At 39.1% G+C, this 19975-nt stretch overlaps 2 protein-coding genes across 6 annotated transcripts in view; one reads left to right on the top strand and one right to left on the bottom strand.

Annotated features, from left to right (window-relative positions):
* The window catches only part of LOC109409670 (unconventional prefoldin RPB5 interactor-like protein), a 155451-nt gene that overhangs the window by 129511 nt on the left and 5965 nt on the right, over positions 1 to 19975 (bottom strand). The window lies entirely within an intron of this gene.
* LOC109409668 (phosphatidate phosphatase LPIN3) lies at positions 709 to 18873 on the top strand. Of its 4 annotated transcripts, none has more exons than XM_062854617.1 (6): positions 709 to 883; positions 12810 to 15242; positions 15306 to 15444; positions 15510 to 15722; positions 16215 to 16318; positions 16728 to 17016. In XM_062854617.1, exons 2-6 carry the CDS (start codon positions 12889 to 12891, stop codon positions 16996 to 16998), a joined length of 3081 nt encoding a protein of 1026 aa, XP_062710601.1. In that variant the 5' UTR covers positions 709 to 883; positions 12810 to 12888; the 3' UTR covers positions 16999 to 17016. The 4 variants fall into 4 exon arrangements, with proteins under 4 accessions (XP_062710601.1, XP_062710602.1, XP_029725976.1 ...); XM_062854618.1 differs by lacking the exon at positions 16728 to 17016 and adding an exon at positions 17618 to 18873 and having other exon boundaries at positions 710 to 883; XM_029870116.2 differs by lacking the exon at positions 709 to 883 and adding an exon at positions 11652 to 11823.

Below are 19975 nucleotides of genomic sequence, written 5' to 3'. Positions count from 1 at the left end.
TCGACGCATTTTCTACTGGGCGGACAGCATCGAGTATCATATTTTCCGAGACATTTTCAATTACAATCGTTTTGAATAGCATGAGTTTTTTCTAAATATTTTTTTGTTGTACGGTTCAACTATTTCAGACAGGATGGAATGGTTTTCGGATCTCTATCAACCAACACATCACAAAGTGACGCAAAACCTTCAGTTATACAACCGGAAGCGTCGAAGATACCGGACGACGTGCGGTTATAATAATAAATATTGCAAAATAAATATTTTCCAACCGTTCATCCGAACATAAATCCTAATAAATAAGATATCTTTAAAGGTTAATTCTGATGTCGTTTATGGTTAACACACATTATCACCGAGAACCAGTGCGTACATATATGGGGTGATACACAAATTATGTCACGCAAAAATCGATTTTTTTTTCAAACCCCCCTATGTCACACTTTTTGTATGGGACACCCCCTCCCCCCTAAAGCGTGACGTAAATTTGTGACGCGTTTAAAAATCGATCAGGGATTCGGTAGAAATTGACACTTTTTTTTTGGGTGTGCTACGGACCACTTCATTTATTTATCACACCCCTGCGCGAATAAATTCATTTTAAGTTTTGTTCATCCCGCACGCAGAGTTCACTGTCACGTCAAAAGCGGATGATTAATCCTTTGGATGCAGTTCATGCAGTTATCATTTTTCTTTTAATCCCAGCTGTCACTTCTGGCTCCGTTCAAAGTTCAGTTCGTCGTCGCTGTCGTCCTAGTTGAATGGAACAAAAAGAAAAGTGCGAATTTTGTGGATTTTATTAACTTTTGCATCACAAATCCATTGATATTCTTTAGTGCAAACCGAACTCGCAAAAGAAGGAAGTGTTATCACAAAGTTTGAGGTAAGTATTTAGCTTGGAAATGGTGTAGCTGCAGGGAGGCACCTCTGGAGAAAAATCAATATCTATGGGAAAAGTTCTTTGGATAGTTTCGTCTGGTCTGCTCTTGAAATTTGTTTGAGCAATGTTGTTCAAATGTGTCTGAATTACATTTAGGCTTTGAATTATGTTTACTTAAGCTTAATGGGATTCGTTGCTGTTAATTAAATTAAACGGATTAGATCGATTCACCAAGCGACATCCATCTTGTGGGCAATGTCCTCCGGTCAATATAAATCGATAAATTAGATTTCTACTTCGCAGTACAAAAATTATCTACTCTTTGTACTTGAATGGACAGATATGTCCAATTATTATTCGGTTTCGCAATTAATTTTCGTTTTGTTTGTATGACAACTAGCAGTTAAGCTAGTTTATGTATTCAACAGCAGAAAATAAGCCTATGTTTGATGCACTTGGGGCGCTTTAGTGTGAGTGTAGCAGTCGCGAACAGGTGATTCGGACGCTAAATCGTACGATGTCTTGGCGTACACACCACACACAATGACCGGACCGCGTTACTCCTGGTCTGGTCTAGTCTGGTAGAAAAATTCTCACTTTTCAATGTTTTGAAAGCGCTGAGGTGGGGAGGTCACACTATTTTACACACAGAAAACGCGAAGGTAAAAAGAATTCGCGAAACAGACCGGGTGAAGCACAAATGCCGGGTGTTGCCACAAATTCGCACATGTGCAGAACTGACTTCTTGGAGACACGTTGTTTGCAGACTGGAAAACCGGCTGAGACAATTAAAACTAATTGTACTCAAAACTGCTTAGAACAATTTGTATGCTAGCCAGCAGGAATTACGTATAGAGTCTTTATTGTTACATTTATCTAAATTTTAACTATGTTCGCATGTTTTCCGGTAAGGAAACTCTGCAAGTTTTAAAGGCAGTCTTTTCAATCTGGCCAGTAAAAGTCAGGATAACTTCTACGAAAAGACATTTGCTTTTCTGGCTTGGTACATTTTTACTAAAACTTTGTTTATATTTGGGCTTTTCCTATCACATATCTGATAAAATCGAAAGTCAATAAACCAATAAACATCCGGAAACTTGGGATTACTTAAGGAGGTAAATTTAAGAGCTAAATTCTGTTGAAAAACCTTCTAACTAATATTATGTGCAACAAAGTTGACTTTTCTCTCTTGTATTTGAGTGGAGTATTAGTTTGGAACGAAACCCCTGACTTCATTGGGTGTTATAAAGCTTGCGCTGCACTCTGATATTATAGAACAAAGAAAAGCTATCCTCTCCTCACTAACGTTTCTTCAAGGTTGCTTGAGACGTCTTCGATAGTCTCTACAATCAACCTTTTTTAATCGCCCCAATCCCTTGCATTACGCAGATTTCCACTGACGTCACAGGTGTCTTGTGAATTCGACTGATAAAGCACATGCTACGTTTATACTGCGTCGTATTATTTATGCGGAAGAGCGGACGAACCGAAGCATGGCAGTGTGAATGAGAAATGTTGTTTGCCTGCCTTCCAATCCAAGCGCCACTGCGTCGTCCGACTACTATAGAGGTATACCACACCATTGTGACGACGACGACGATGGTGATGGCGCGATTTCAACTTGTTTTCTGATTGGCTGCTCGAGTGGAGGCGCGTACTTCTGTATAATAGTCGCTCGACTAGACTTGTTTTCAACCTTATAGTGTTGCAATCCATCGTGCCAAGATCTTGCCTCAAGTTGTTTATGCGTGCAGTTCAGATAAACAACCTTTACTTTTGTCGGGCTAGTAAAAATATGCATAGACGGTTTAGGGATTGCAGTGTCGAGCCTAAATCGACTACATACTTACAATCAATTCTCCCTTGCCTTAGGTTTTAATTATAAAAAATAGCATCGTTCTAATATCCAAATAATAATACATTACGAAATATCATTCGCAAATACTGATTCAAAGTAAATTGTTTGTTTGAACTTTTCTTGAGACCATCAATGTTACTTCGCTCATCAATGATACCACGTTTTACGGTACTTTGACCTATGGAAAAGATAAGATTGAATTGAAACTGAAATTCCACATGGGAAATACCGAAATAAAACCCCGTTTGCCATTTAATCAGATTGTTAAGCATCACAGCCGAGTTACATGTTCATTAAACCTGGATAATTCGCAAGATAAAAATATTTAGCATGATTATTGATTATTGAAGATTTCAATAAAAATGTCCTCAGTCTTAGGATTTCGAAAGCTTCAACGATTTCTTCAAGTATTATGCAAAAAAGTCCCCTAAGTATTCTACCAAGAGCCCTTTAAGAACTGTACCCACAACGTCCCTTTCAACGAGTTGTCGGATTGGAAATCAAAAAGAAATTTTACAATGGCTACAGAAGTTCACGTATTTTCAGGATAATTTTATCAGAGTTTACCAGCAAACAAAAATCGATTCGACAGCAGAAATTCCAGAAGACTGTTCGAAAAATCTTAAGAGAAAGTCCAGAATAAAATCCTAGAGGGACATCCCAGGATCAACATTGGAAGCAATCTTCTGAGAGAAGTCCCGGGAAAACTCCGAGAGAAATCTCAAAATAAATGCCGCGAGAATCTTTGGGAAATATACCAGCTGAAATTTCTGCAGAAATCCAAGGAGAAACTCTTAAACAAGCTATCGGAATTTGTTTGAAAGAATCACAGGAGGAACTTCGGAAGGAATTTCTTAGTAGAAATGCCAGGAAAAACTCCTTCAAAAGGAATCCCGCGAGAAACTGTAACAGAAATTTTGCGACATCTGCGAAATTTTATCGGGCTGTTCGGGCTCGTTTGGAAGTTAACCATCAATGTTAACTTCTTTTCCCGATCAGCCTAGATAGCTGTGTAGTGTCGGTAGCGGTTGTCTCAATTGGCTAAGAATAACACTACGGACCGCCTGATCCAGTGGTAAGAGTCCACTAAACAGGTAGGTGACCCCGAATTCATGGTGTTATGCGGCTTTAGGCTTACCGTGCCGAGGAATGAATGGTTAGGGGGGTCTAATAAAAACCTAACCACAAACGGAGCCTGTGGAGAATTAGGGCGTCCTCCACAGTATTACGCCCTTACTGCACTAACCGGAGCAATAGTGCAGTGGACCTTGCGTTTCTCCGAGAAAATCAGTTGCCCTTCTTAAGTCTAAATAAGGGCGGGATTATTCAAATGCTGTAAATTAGCGTACACTACCTATATATGGATTCGCTTAAGGCGTTTTCGCCATTGGCGTTTTTCAATTGACACCGATTTGGTTTGTCGTTGACGTTTCCTTTTTGTGCTGTGATTGTGAAGAGTGTAATCCTGTCTAGTTTGGGTAGTGGCTACGGCTAGGAAACCTCAGATCAATTTTCAGCGTAAGAAGCGTGCGTAGCCCAAGTGGCTCTACTTCGAAAAGCTCATTTTCGTAGGGTAACTTCTGTATAGGTTACCTTGTGAACCCAGTTTGCTTGTTTCATTATAAATGAAGTGTCGTGCCTCGAGCATGCTATATCTTAGAATAACGTTAAGAGTATGTTTCAACATTTCCTTATGGATGCCTTCAAGCAAGCTCTTGTATTCAGCATCTTTTCGCTGGTATTTAGCAGTATAGTATAATAGTATAATACATCATCTGAAGTAGCTCAAACATTAATTTGAGATGCTTCAGTTGGATGGATTACTTAGGTAGTACAGTTCATGGATAACTTAACATAGAATTGCACCTAACCCAACTCTGCATGAGCAGAATTTGTCATGAGTTGACTGATTGGCATGTGTCAGATGAGGAGTCTCCATTTGACCTTCTTTGCACTTTTGAGTGTTCCTTCGCAAAATTTGCTTATTCAGGCGATCCTGCTCAACAAACTAGGAAACCTGTACTAATTGGTTGCGACCACATTTTATGAATAACTCGCTTCCATTGCTACTCCAAAAGAGTTTCATTGTGGTTTTGTACCTACAACGCCCTCCATTGTGGTATACCATAACTATTGCTTTGAAAGAAGCTTGTCCTCTGCGGTCTGTGCGGACCGCAAGAGGTATTCCTGAATGGAACTCTGATTTGTTCAAGTTCAAAATATCTTGGGATAAACCATTATTTTGTATAGTTACGAATCTCTAGCATCCGCTTGAGAATTATAGCTATATAATCGACTTAGTGGGCCTAAAAAAGCTATGCTTACTTCAAATCTCCAGGTGAAAATGGGGGTTTGTCCTATTTTCTCCAAAGGGATTTGAGTATTTCAAACATATTTTGAACTCTTGTAGTTTGCTATTGGGTATTTTCATGGCGTGAAATTACTCTATAGTTTTATCCCGAAAGGGTGCGTGCGTTGTATAAAGAAGGAATGAGTTCCAGATTTATCTGGTTATCTTGTTCTTTCTGAAATGCTTGAAACGCATTGTCGATTATCACGTCTGTGATGTTCGTCTGGCTGACATGCCTTTTCATGTGAACTCACATGCTTCCCAATTTGGGATGTCCACAGTGACTCTTTTACACAAAGTTGTATACGTTTTCAAGAAAGTACTCGCTCAAACGTAGTTTTTGCTTGGGTGATTTCTTGAATATTGAGGATGCTTTCGATGACGTGCCTTTCAATGTCATATTGAAAGCGGCATGACGTCACAAGCTGCCTCCAATGAGCTATAGGATCTCTTTACGCTTATGCGTTTTACAATGTCCTTTTCAGGGCACTGATTAAACCCGTTGTGGTATGGGCTATGAGCTCTCGTTGCGCTTATGCGTTCATTCCCTCCTCTAGGGCACCCCTTCCTATTTCATCACCTTTCCCTTTCCTAATCCCATTCCATCCCTTGTCCCATTCCCTCAGGTAAATGATGAAATAGGCTTATATGTATGGCGATGGTACAAATGTCCCAAATGGAGGATAACGTGCCTCTGGAGCCGGCCTTCTGATACCAGAGGGACAACCCAGGATCAACATTGGAAGCAATCTTCTGAGAGAAGTCCCGGGAAAACTCCGAGAGAAATCTCAAAATAAATGCCGCGAGAACCTTTGGGAAATATACCAGCTGAAATTTCTGTAGAAATTCAAGGAGAAACTCTTAAACAAGCTATCTGAATTTGTTTGAAAGAATCACAGGAGGAACTTCGGAAGGGATTTCTTAGTAGAAATCCCAGGAAAAACTCCTTCAAAAGGAATCCCGCGAGAAACTGTAACATAAATTTTGCGACATCTGCGAAATATCATAAGAAAAACTCTTGTGAAGATCTCGGGATGAATCCTGGTAGAAACCCACGGAAACTCTGGGAGCAATACTGGGAAACCCTCTAGAGAAATTCTATATGAAAATATGAAGATTCTCGAGGAAGAATCCCGGATAGAAACGTTCGAATCTTGGACAAATGCTGTTAGGAATCCGGAAGGAATTCCAAAAGGGATACCAAGACAAATGGCGTGAAAAATACGGAAAAAAAACCCTGGGAGGTATTTCAAGAGATTTCCAAAGAACTTCCAGAAAGAAACTCTGCCTGAATTTCTTAGAAAACCATTGTAGCCGATTTTCTAGATAGAAACACTACCACTACATAATCGACATTTTTTACGATGCAGTAAACTCTGTGGACTGTATTTCTGAGTATTACCCCGCTAATACGACACCAACTGTTGTCGAATAACCGGGGTAAACTTTTAATTCGACAAACTGGTCAGCCTACACCACCATGCTCATTGAAATTTGGCAACTCTATTTTTGTTTTTGTTCTGATTTCCGGATTTGTTATGAAACATAATTTCATCAAATATTGCGGTGGCGCGAATGAAAAGCTCGTTCTTCCTACGACTGCTGCCATCCTCAGTTTATTCCGGTTGGTCTCCAGGCGGTTTGGATATTGAATAGCACCAACTCAGAACTTCCGAACTTAGGGGCTGCAAGAGTAGTTGCTGCAGGTGCGAGTATAATCGTAATATCAAACTGTTTTGCATTTACAGTGTACATCGCTGTGGAATTTGAACACTTTTTAATTCGACATGTGTCGAATAAGCGGGGTACGAATCAAAAAGTGTCGTATTAAAACGTGTCGAACCAGCGGGGTAAGACGGTAATAAAATTCGCTACTTTTTATTCATACTATGTATACCCAATATTTTATTTTTTTATCGATGCAAAATTCCCCTGAGTAGGTCACGATACTCCCTGAGTATTCCAGGTTTCCCGGTTTTCCAGGTTTTTCCAGGCAGTGTTGGGAATACGTCACTTGCTTCTATCTCAGTCCAGAAGCATGCTATCAAAAAAAAAAATGTTTGAATGCGGTTTAGATTGTAGTTCTAAATGTTTGCCGAATGATCGCAGATGCATACCAAAACCGTGAGAGAGCTGTGAGCACAAGGTGAGAATGAATTACACGAATTTGTTTCACCTCATACTCACAGCTCTCTCACAACTTTGGTAGAAGCAAGTGAGTACAGGTCGGACTCGATTATCCGGGGGTTCAATTAACCGGAAGATCGATTATCCGGGAAAACGGCTCGATTATCCGGGGAAAAGTTTGTTTTTGCATTTTTTACAAATTTTTAGATTACAATATGTCAAAAAATGTGTAAAACATCAAATACAACACCTGTAAGTAGGATATAGCCTATTTGTAAATTGTTTTTATTTTTTCACATTTTTCAGCTAAAATATCATTTTTAAAAAACATGGTTGTAATAATATCAGACGTTGAGTTTCGGCACTACAACGTTATGTATGTTAGCTTCTATGTTTAACGAACAGTTTTTGATTGAAGAACATTAAAATAAAAGAAAAGAAGCATGGCTCGATTATCCGGGTGATTCGATTATCCGGGGTGAAATAATTTTGGAGTCACCCGGATAATCGAGTCCGACCTGTATCACTCTTGCAAGTGAGTATTCCCAACACTGTTTTCTGGTAGTAGACACCCTGTCATGAAATTCTCTGAGAATGCAACCATAGAAATCTCCAGAACATTTTACCTGTTTTCAGGAATTCCAGAAATTACACATAAAGTCTACAAAACGAAAGCTTTTCTGTACGAGATTCTGTTAAATTAGAAATACAGAATTCCACCAGATGATTTTTTCAAAATTTCCGGTACTTTTTTTTTAGAAATTTTACAAAATCAGCTTTCAGAATCCATGAAGCTGCAATAGGGTATCGCGCCACTTGGGCGGTGGTTTCTATATTCGTCTGTTTTCCACTATAACTCAGTCAATTTTGAACCAACTGACTTGAAATGTTGTACACGAGTAGATACTATACCTATCTCACCACATTCTAAAAGTTGTGTCAATTGGTTCAAATTTGACTGAGTTATAGTGGAAAACAGACGAATATAGAAGCCACCGCCCAAGTGGCGCGATTTCCCAATTATTTCAGAAATCTAGCCATGATTCAGTGTTGTTTCAAACCTTTGCCATTACTCTGTAAGTTTCGACAAAAAAAAAATAAACTCTATCCAAAATATTAGCCGAAAATTGATCTCGGTTGAGACAGTGAAAGTCAATCTTCTTAGTTTTACAAATTGAGCGTTGGGTGCAGTTATCTGGCAATCCAAGATAGGAACTCCTTTATAAGGCAGTGGCAACTATATTTTTAATTATCAACATAACCAAAACATAAGTACTGCGCTCTGACCCATCTTGCAGCTCTGCCCCACCCTATTTAGTGAATAATGAAGTCAGTCACGCCCTTAAGCTCATCGGAAAAAAAGTAAGGAATGTTAGCTCGGTTTGTAGACCGAGAGTTGCTTTATCGCAATTGTCTCAGAAAAGAAATACTGTATTAGTGGGGAAAAGATTTATGATCTGGATCCACTTTTACAAAACGCGATGGTATACTTCTATTGGATTGTATAAATCTACAGTAGGCCGTCCCTTATTTTGCAAAAAATGGAAATGGTATAAGTTCGTTTGTGGTAAATGATCGTTTTAGCTAAGAAATGATCGTGTCAAAATTTGAAGTCCGTATCTCAAGGCTAAGTGATCCCTCAAGGGGCCTAAAGTTGTCAAATATTGTATGGGACCAAAAAAACATGAAATTTTTTTGACAAAAAAAAATACGCTATTCTACTAAAACCGGTGATTTTAGGACCCTCCAGGGCCAAAAATGTGCTTAGAATTGCGTTATCTCTACTCGTTTTTGAGTTATTGAACAAAATAGTGTAGGTTTCCTATGGAATCTAAAAAAATGGTCAAAAATGCTGATTTTCCGGTTGTTTTTCGTCAGTAATTCAGAAACGAGTACAGAATCTAAGCACATGGCCCTTTAGGGTTCTAAAATCACCGGTTTTAGTAGAATAGCGTATTTTTATTGTTGAAAAAAATTTCATGTTTTTTTGATCTCATACCATTTTTGACAACTTTAGGCGCCTCAGGCGTTTCAGGTTTTGATGGTATATTTTATTTTATAATAACGGTAAATGGAGCACCGTGTAGGCTCCTTGAGGGACCACTTAGCCTTGAGATACGGACTTCAAATTTTGACACGATCATTTATTAGCTGAAACGATCATTTTCCACTAACGAACTTTCAACATTTCTAATTTTTGCAAAATAAGGGACTGCCTAGTCTACAGGATTCAGAGTAGTGGTTGTGGATAAACTATAGAGGACCAGGGTTTTAAACAATATTGATCCAGTACCACCAATGGTTATGTTAGTCCCAAACAGGAGAAAAAAAAACGAATCTATCAAGACCAAGAGTCTGGAAAATAGACCGTAAGAAATCATATCAACAATCTGTTATGGATGTTCGGAGATATCGACAAAGTATACTACGCATGGAATCGTCACCGGATTTCGGCCATGAACTTCTTTAACCTTCCAGGACGCGCGCCATCAAGCAACCGCAACTGCACCGCGCTCGCGCTGTATACGAAAAGCGAGGTTTTTTGGTAGTGTTGTACTTTTTACAACAATGCGCGCGTTGAAGGGTTAATAACACTAAATTTTTGAACTCGGTAAACTGATGATCATTTTTAGTGTAGAATCATGCCCTGAGTTCGACAACGTGAAAGAAGGAAAAAATACAGTTGAGCGGATTTTTTGTCGACTTTCCAAACAAGGCTGACAATTTGAAACGGATTTTCGTTCTGTTTTTAAACAAAGTTACTCCCATTCCGTAACCAATGCTCCAATTGAACTGAAATTTTTACTGTAACACTCTTACATCTTATATTTCAAATGTACGCTGAGAAAGAATTTTTAAAATGCTTTTTTCTTATTATTCACTATTCACTATTAGTGCTATTCACTAATATTCCGACTTCTATCAATCTAATGCAAAAATTGTGTTCAGATGGTCGAAACATATTCTATTTAGCTTTCTATTTATGCGAAGAAATTGAAAAATGGTTGAGCGCAACGTAAGATATGCAAGGTTTCAAGCTTCAATTTTTCCAATTCAGATTTTTTTTTGAAAATCTCGCGAAAAACTAAATGAAGAACCTACCAAGAATCTTGCTGAAACTCGTAGAAAGCATGTCTAAAATATACCAGTCCAATCTAGTCAGAAACTTGCCAAAAAGTTCATCAAAAATATATCAAAAACATAACAAGCTTAAGAAATTCACCATAACTATTAACAGCTATTCTTTGAATGGATATACTATTATAGTAAAATTCAAGTTAGCCTAGTGGTTAAGGCTATGGATCGCTAATCCGGAGACGGCGGGTTCGATTCCCGTTCCGGTCGGGTAAATTTTCTCGACTCCCTGGACATAGTGTATCATTGTACTTGCCCCACAATATACAAAAACATGCAATGGCAGGCAAAAAAAGCCCTTCAATTAATAACTGTGGAAGTACTCAAAGAACACTAAGTTGAAGCAAGGCAGGCGAAGTCCCAGTGGGGACGTAGAGCTATAAAGAAGAAGAATTATAGTAAAACCGATGATAATCAGCTCAGGATGTTGTTCTACAAATTACATACTACAGTTTGTTTTAAATCATAGATATCATTTGAATAGAATAAATTGATTGATTGATTTGACTTTATTAAAGAGACTTTCAGCCTGAATAGAATAAAAGTAAATTTCTGCTAAAATCTTCAGCCATATGTCCAAGGTCAGTTAAAACGATCAAAAGTATATACACCCACTTTAATCGCACACAGAGATCGTATGTCTTATTATTCTGCGCTGGGGATCAAAACAAGCCCCCTTGTGATGCTGCTTCTGCGTATTGCTCTCTTCGTATGCAGCATTCCTGGGAAATCTGCGTAGTAGATTTAGATAATAAACATTCACACCGCAGATAGACGCAGCACGTTCAAGGTCCAACCCGGTTCGAGAGCGCGTGAAATAGCCCCAAGTGTGAGCTCGTAGATTCGATCTTGTTTACTACCGTTTAGGTCCCGTTATCTTGAGTAGGTGTTGAGTTACCTTATCAGTGCTTCAGCTTCGCAAATGACAAAGATTGCCTTTATTGGGGTTCTGCTGATAACGATGATGGGCGAAAAGGCACATTACTGTGTGTATATGTACCTAATCAATTTGACCACAGATAACAACAATCACCTTGAAGATCGCATTAGGCGCGTAAATTTATTTTTGAAGTTCAACGTTTCTCCTTTCGCTTGTTTTCGTTCTGTTTGCAAAATACATATGAACAAGCGAGCGGAAACGTACAGTATAGAATACTAAATACCTAATCTTCGCATATTGGCACAAGTGGTCGCAGTGGACGGCATTGCATGTCTCTTTGGACCGGCGCGCACACACATACACACTAATAGTGGTTTAATAATAATGTACACCCGTTGAGATCGAGCTGCTTGAAGACGGTCTTGCTAGGCTCAGTTAGCCGGTAAACGTCTTACGGAGCACAAGCAAGCAAGGAAAAGCACCTATCTAGTGAATGAGAATCGACCGCGAAATCTGCCTTTGTATTCGACGCGGTTCAATATACGTACTTAGTACGACACAAGAAGAAGTGCAAAAAATGGGAAAATTTGTATGTACGTAGAAACCTATATAATTATAAATAAATAGAAAAAAAAGTGATTCAGTGAGCAAAAAGTTGCACGTGATATTCTTCAGTAAATAAAAAAAAATGTGTTCTCGATTGGCCTATTTATAAAGCGAAAAAATATGAACTATTGCCAAAGTCTGTCCTTTCAACAGTTAGATCAGCATTTTGTTTTTAGAGAGTGATAATTTTTCTTCAAATCCCTGTTTGAAGACTCGGCTCCGCTTCCGCTTGTCTTCAAAGAGGATTATTTATAGCAGATTACTGAACAACAACTTCCTTCAATAGAAAGGTAGGTCACATTGCTAGTGAACTGTATTTTTCGTGATTCTTTCTCACTTCGCACGTCGTTCAGCAAGACAAGCAAGTCAAAGACGACAAATGCGCTCTCAACTTGGAGACGATAAATAAAAATAACGAAGGGACGGTAACCATACGGTATTATGTTAGATAGATATACATATATGAGTTGTTTACGCTGCTCGGTGTGAATGATTTAATGATCTATTTGTTTCATTTCTCTGCCACACGATGGAAGAAACCAGCCTGAAAGTTGGTTTTCTTACCAGACTACATACACTCGGACGGTCACGTCAATGAAAGATAAGCTTTATCGCAATCTACCCCGACGAGTTTGTTTCCAAAGGTCAAACTCCAAAAATCTATTGATGGTGTGGTACTGCTTGAAATACTTTCGCTTCCGATTTAACCAGTTTCTACCCTGATCTAAAATTGAATAAGAACTACAATTACTTCCTAATTTAGGTAGTTTCTTCAAGACCGGCAATAACGTGAGCATCATAAGGAAATGCCGATCAGCAAGGCAAGCACGCGCGTAAAGTGTTCCATACGCCTCGTGCAATCATTTCAAAACTTGAGCCGCGGTGTCATGACGCAGACTCAGACTTAATTATCATTTGTCCCAGTTGGTACCAATTATATATTGATTATTTTCTCGTTTCTCTCTCATTGCAGGCTCAGTGTGTTTGAAACACGTCAGTTAAACTTGTTGAATCTAGAATAGTGTGATAAGTCTACAAGACATTAATTCAAAATGAATAGTATCGTAAAAGTGTTTAGTAACTTCCGGGAATTCTACAGTGAAATCAATGGTGCTACGTTGACAGGGGCAATAGATGTTATCATAGTGGAGCAGCCAGATGGATCGTTCGTGTGTTCCCCGTTCCACGTGCGTTTCGGCAAACTTGGAGTTCTCAGGAGTCGCGAGAAAATTGTAGATATTGAAATAAATGGCGAGCCGGTTGACATTCACATGAAACTAGGTGAATCCGGTGAAGCCTTCTTTGTCGAAGAGTGTCTTGAAGAAGATGGCGAAGTTCCGGCTCATATGGCAACTTCGCCAATTCCCACTAGTTCGTTCAATGCAAATTACGAAAATTCTATTGTAACAGTTACTAAACAGTTGGAAGATGAGAATTTGCCAAGGCCAAGGCGTAATTCGATTGATTTGTCGAAGGAAAATACCGAGTCAGATAAATCAAAATTTGAGAACCAGAAATCCGATTTCAGCCACCGGCGGCACACAGATAACACTACAGGAAGACCCGACCTAACTTTGACCAAGAAAGAATTTACTACTCAAAAAATTCGCCAAGAATGGGCAGAAGTGGAACAGGAACAAATTTTCCAAATGGACGGAATTGAAAGCTCAACTACTGAATGGCAAAATAGCACTTTACTTCCTAGTAACAACGAAGAGGATAAACATTTTAAACCTATTGAAACAGTTCCTACCTCAACGGAATCTAAGCCAACCAATTCGGAGTTAGCAGTTCAAGAGGATCAACAGGCACAGCTGCTAGAAGACAAAACTAATGCGGATTCGAAATCAAAAAAGAAGCGCAGAAAGCGGTCAATCATGAAGAAGAAAAATTCTCAACGGAAAAATTCGTCCAGCAGCTCCGGAGGATCGAATCATTCGGACCAGAACGAAGGTGTTGAAACTGATAGTATTACTGCATCCCAACCTACTGCCTCATCTGCTAGTGGATCTCCGAAGGACGGTGAGCCGGAAAATGTGCCGACAGTAACTGCAGAAAATGCACTTAAAGAGACCCCTGAAATACCGACCCGGGGTCACGAATTGGATATTCATTTCTTCAGTGACACTGAAGTTACAGCCGGTACTAGTCCTCGCCAATCTCGCCCTTCAACACCGATTCAAAGTGACACCGAATTTGAAATCTCCCAACGTGAGAATACGGAAGGCGATAACATGTCCGCTTCGTGGAAATGGGGAGAACTTCCAACCAAACCAGAAGATACTGAAGACTTGAGCACCTCACAGGGGAAACAAGCTCAACGTAATTCGATGCTCAGTGGTTTGATGAGTTTTATGAAGTATAACAACAAGAAAATGCGAAAAAACGTCCCAGAGGGTTTGTATCTGTCGGATCTTGACGAATCTTTAGATCCGGAAGTAGCTGCTCTATACTTTCCACCAGTTTCTTCTAAAGCTCAGCATGCGCAAACGGAAGAAGACAGAGAAAGCGGAAACGGAACATCTCTACCGCATAGCCCTACATCACTGGAAGGTATCAAGAGCTTGGATTCCGATTATGACGACAACAAGGACAAGCTTTCGTTGGATTTCATCTCTCTTTCCTTGTGCGGCGGTTTGGACAATGGCACACCAACGTATGAAGAGTTTGAGAAGCATCGCCTTCAGTATGCAGATGTGTGTAACAATCCAGCCATTTTCTCTTCGCCGGATCTGGTAGTACGGATCAATGACAAATACTGTTCATGGCAAGCCGCCTGCCCGCAGGTGATGACAATGCTGGCATTTCAAAAGTCGCTTCCGAATGAACAGGCAGAAACTCCAGGCAAGCCAAAGTCACTGGACGTTGCTGCGGCTGGTTCCGTAGATGCCGACGCACAAGCCACCAAGCAACAAGTTTCGCAGACGTCGGCAGAGGCCAATCGTGGCGGACGTTGGTGGTATTGGCGTAGATCCAACGACAAAGCCACTATGAAAACTGACAACGAAATGTCTGAACAGCCGTCGAAAACATCCGCCATAGCTACGCAAACATCTCGATCAAATACTCCGGAGGACGTTGGGACCATGACGGAGAGTCTCAGCAAAACCAAAGAGGATGGATACAACGGTTCGCTTAGTTCGGAGGATTCCGAACTTCCCACGGATCAACCTACGCATCAGGAGTTCATGCTGAATAAATCGGACAGTTTCATCGAGAAGTATCGAAAAACACTTCGGCTGTCGTCCGAACAAATCGAAAGTCTCAATCTCAATGAGGGAATGAATGAAATTATGTTCAGCGTGACTACAGCTTACCAAGGAACAACGCGTTGCAAATGCTATCTTTTCAAGTGGAAATACAATGATAAAGTTGTGATTTCCGATATTGACGGAACAATCACAAAGTGAGTTTTCATCATTCCACCAAGCTTTAAGAGTATTCGTTACCCGCCTTTTTACTTTCACAGGTCCGATGTTCTTGGACACCTTCTTCCAATGGTCGGCAGAAATTGGGAACAAATAGGCGTTGCTCAGCTGTTTTCCAAAATTGAAGAAAATGGTTACAAGATGTTGTATCTTTCGGCACGTGCCATTGGTCAATCTAAGGTAAGGAGTAGCTCCTATTGTGCATGCATTCAAATATGTGACGTTCTTTTCCCACTTCTTTACAGACGACCAGAGACTACCTGCAGTCCATACGTCAGGGCGATGTGAAACTGCCGGATGGTCCGTTGCTCCTCAATCCTACCTCGTTGATGTCGGCTTTCCACCGGGAGGTTATCGAAAAGAAACCGGAACAGTTCAAAATAGCTTGTCTGAGTGACATTCAGGCACTATTCCCGGATAAAAACCCTTTCTACGCGGGATACGGCAACAGAATAAATGTAAGTTTTTGAAAATAAGATCCTGAGATGTTTACTCCAATGCTCTGAAGCTTTTTTTTTTCAACAATCTTACAAATTTCAATCACATTGTGTGATCCTTGAATTTAACCAGATGATTCCTGCTGTATTTTAGAGCATTTCTGTTTTGTCACTTCTTTCTATCATCTTTTTAGGACATTAGAAACTTTTTTGTACATTATAATTAACAAAATCGTTGTTTAGATGCGTTTTGTGATGTTTTTATTACTTTTTAAGAAAGTACCTTTTCGTAATTTGCATAATTTAAAAGAGTGTAACAAATATAGCCCATATTCACGTTTTGCATTATAAATAATTTTAAAGTGATAGGTAGTACATACATATGTAAAGAATAAAAACAAAACTATTTTTGTAGTGTGAAGCCGGACCAATGTGAATTGGTTCGAGATTTAGAATTTTCTTCACGTTTGATTTGCGATTTATCTACTAATTATACTATGTTTCGCATTACAGGACGTATGGGCTTATCGTGCAGTCGGAATACCCATATCTCGCATTTTCACCATCAACACAAAGGGCGAACTGAAGCATGAATTGACGCAAACATTCCAATCAACGTAAGTATCTTGTGCAAGCAACAATCAATACCTATGTACACTGCAATGTGGTAGAACGTGTGTGACGTCAGTGTGAAACGTTATCGCATCGAAGCTTTCTTCAGTCATACGGGTTCAAATGTTAAGTAAGAAATTCAAACTAACAAACAAATAATCGGAAACATAGGGACACAACTCCATGACACTACAGCATCATGAAGCTGCTTGTTGCGGCAAACGATACATTACACCAGCACAATGTGTACAAAGCGTCATTAGGTCGATCACTAACACACTTTTTCTTAGTTTGTAAGTTTTGTTTATACTTAGTTCTAATGAGTTTTTGTTTTTTCTCATTATTTTTATTTTCTTTTTACTACCAAAATGCAACAACAAACAATACTATTGTAAAAATTGTAAAACTACACAGCTATGCAGGGCAATCAATGGTAGTCAATGATATATTTCCGCCCATAATGTGCGAGTCGTCATCAGAGTCTGAGCATTCAGACTACGGTCAATACGACGACAATGGCGACGACGACGACGAAGCCGATAGCTGCTTCGAAGAAGGCGATTTCGATCGAAGCAGTTCCAAGCAACGATTTAATAGTAAACCAAAATTCAAACAACGCTCTACTGGTCGTTGCAAAGAATGTGACCAACCGGAATTGCAGTTTCCATGTGATATTGAGTACTAGATGACCACGAGGAGCGGCCCTCGGCCAAAAGTGATAAGACTGATTTTAAGGCAGAGTAGATATAGCTGCTATTTTGAACAATTGCAAAGTTTGCTAATGGCTAGTGTACATTCTGTTTTGAATGACACTATTCAAAGAAATCATAAAGCTAGTCTATGAAAAAGACATTTTCCTAGCGATCTAGGCTTGTATATGGGTTTATACTAGCTTTTCCATTATTGTTTCTGTCATCAATTTGCTACGGGTAAGCAAATGTATAGAATCTAGCAAGTGCATCATCTTCATTATTGGACAAATTTTAACATTTTTCAACGACTCGCGTAGCATTATTGGCATTCATTCTCGTTATAACAATGCTCATAATCGTTTTCCTGTCATTGAATAACACATAATTAAGGTACATATGGTTTTCATACGTAATTGGGTATCAAGCTAATTTTCCACACACATCGCTATTTCAAAAATGAACTAGAAACATTGCTTGGAACTCATAATTTGAATTTTGATATCTTCTAGAATTGGCTTACGCTATATTTCATTGATTGCCTTTCGTTGTTGAATTAAATCTGCTGCGTACTAACGATATTTTCATTTTTTTTTTCATAATTACTATTTCCAGCTACGCAAACATGGCATACATTGTGGATCAACTATTCCCTCCCATCAAGCACATAGAAGAAGAGGATAGCGAGTTCACCAGCTTCAACTACTGGCGGGATCCAGTACCGGACATCGATTTGACCTTCGATATGTCCAGCAGCTCTCAGAGTGGAAGCGGCAGTTCTACGCCGGTATCGCTTTTATCGGGTAAAGTGACTCCCACTAGCACACTGGTACAACAGGCCCTACCTACTATTCCGGAAAATTAAACCATCTTTAATTTCGTTTTCCAAAGATAACCATACTTTTAATCGCGTATCAGTATCGTATCAGACACTATGTGGGTAAGAATAAATGTTAATGCATATTAACTGCTAGCTTTCCGTACAGATATAGGCTTAAGCCATCATAACCGAATTATTCGATAAATCGAAAAAAAAAAAAACACACACCAATGCATCCTTCAATAGCTTAGATAGAACTTGTCTCGTCTGTGTATTAAGTTTTAGTTCAGTTTCATGTCTCTCTAGTTTGCCTTTGATAGGCCATTATTGCATCAAAACAGCCACAATGATAACATTATAAAACCTACAGAAAGATGCTCCCAATTAGATACAAAATAATAAATTGCAGTGCTCGTAATTATGAGTGCTGATAGTGAGGTGAACTCAAACTATACTAGAAATGATCAAATTTGCGGTGAAATAGAAACTGATCGGAGCCTAGCAAGTAGTGGATACCTATTTTCGAGATGGGGTGAGCGGCTGGAGCAGCGAGTCTGCACCAAATTGAGCTAATGACATGTGATAATAATTTCTATTTATATTTTTTCGTTTTCATATATTTTAGTTATTAGGTATGAAATAAATAGCAACATTGCAAATCAACGTAAACAGTAGAATATTTTTCTTTTTTTCAATACTTGGTTGGATAGAAAGGCAAACCACTCAGTTACGCTACCTTTCCGGTGCGATAAGGCTTTATCGAAGCAGAAAATTGATAACATTAGATGGTTCTTTTCGTTCATGCCTTTACTGGTACACGATCACTCAACCGGCAAGCTTTTGAATATAAGCAGCGGTGAATGAATGAAGCTGCATTCTGAATTCGGAATACAATGAAAAAAGAGAACGACCATAAAATCTTTGAAAGAAATCAAACGAATTGAGTGTAGCAAAGTCGTCGAGATTGAACCATGACGAAAATGTATGAATTCGCATTTTTTTTTTTTGCTAAAATCGTTGATTAAACGCTAACGTACTGAGCTTCAAAGAACATTATTTATTTACGATCCGAACTGAATCCCTTGTTTTTGTGAAGTCCAAAGACTGCTTTTATTTTCATCTCACTCAAAGCAAAGGACTGAATCTAGTATTTTTTTTGCTAGTTCGCAAATCCACCGTGTGACCTTAGTCCTTCACTGCCACAATTCTGCAATGTGACGTAAGCGCCATTCAAAATTTCGACATTGTTTGGTATATTATATATAATATCTGGTGTTAAAATAACACTGTGGTATGCCTGCTGTATTAGAATGCAATATCTAGTCGTAATCTATCATCTATGGAAAGAAACTTAGAGGATGACCAAAAGTTTTATGCATAATAAACGAAAACAGCATCAAAACTATCAATGTCGCTTACGTAACTTTGCAGAATTACGGCAGTTTACTCTCCGGCACATTATTACTTAGTGGAAATGCAATTAAACTGTACAATAGAAATGGAACTGAAAAGACGGGCAGAGCAGTGAGTGATATTCAATTGGAAGGATGTCAAAAATTGCAAACACCAAATGCTAAAATCCAAAACGCTCTAAGAGCTCAACAAGAGAGCTCTATGTACCTCTACACACGCTGGCCTATTTATTTATTTAGTTTGGTTAAATCATCTGACAAAATGTCTTAATGATGTAATAATATTAAAAGAAATTTTACTAACTCTTACTACAATGGTCAATGAAACAATAGACAACCTAATATAATTGTAATTGTAATTGCTCAGTCCACACCCAGGCCGATAACTGTCAGCCCATCTGCTTGTAGGCAGATGTGGACCTAACAATAATAGAGGTAATAAACTATAGAGGAAGAATGTCGCTGGCGTCGCTGCCGAAACATCTCTTGCTGGCGGAGATAGGCCGGGCTATAAGTGTCAAAGCGAAAAAGTATGCAGTTTGACAGATAGATACCCGACATGTTTGCGAGCGAGAACAAAGGGAACAGCAGCGACATTAGTCCTCTATAGTTTATTAACTCTATTCTAACAATAGACAACCTAACATAATTTCATTTTTCATTTTGCAGCATTTGGTGGGGCAATGAGAGCGCAAGTCAGTCCAAAGCCGATGATAAGGAGGGGTAATGGCTGAATAGTCT

This window comes from Aedes albopictus, chromosome 2, assembly GCF_035046485.1.
Source record: "Aedes albopictus strain Foshan chromosome 2, AalbF5, whole genome shotgun sequence".
Lineage (NCBI taxonomy): Eukaryota > Metazoa > Arthropoda > Insecta > Diptera > Culicidae > Aedes > Aedes albopictus.
Note: the sequence above shows the minus strand (reverse complement) of the source record. Positions and strands in the feature narration are given on the sequence as shown.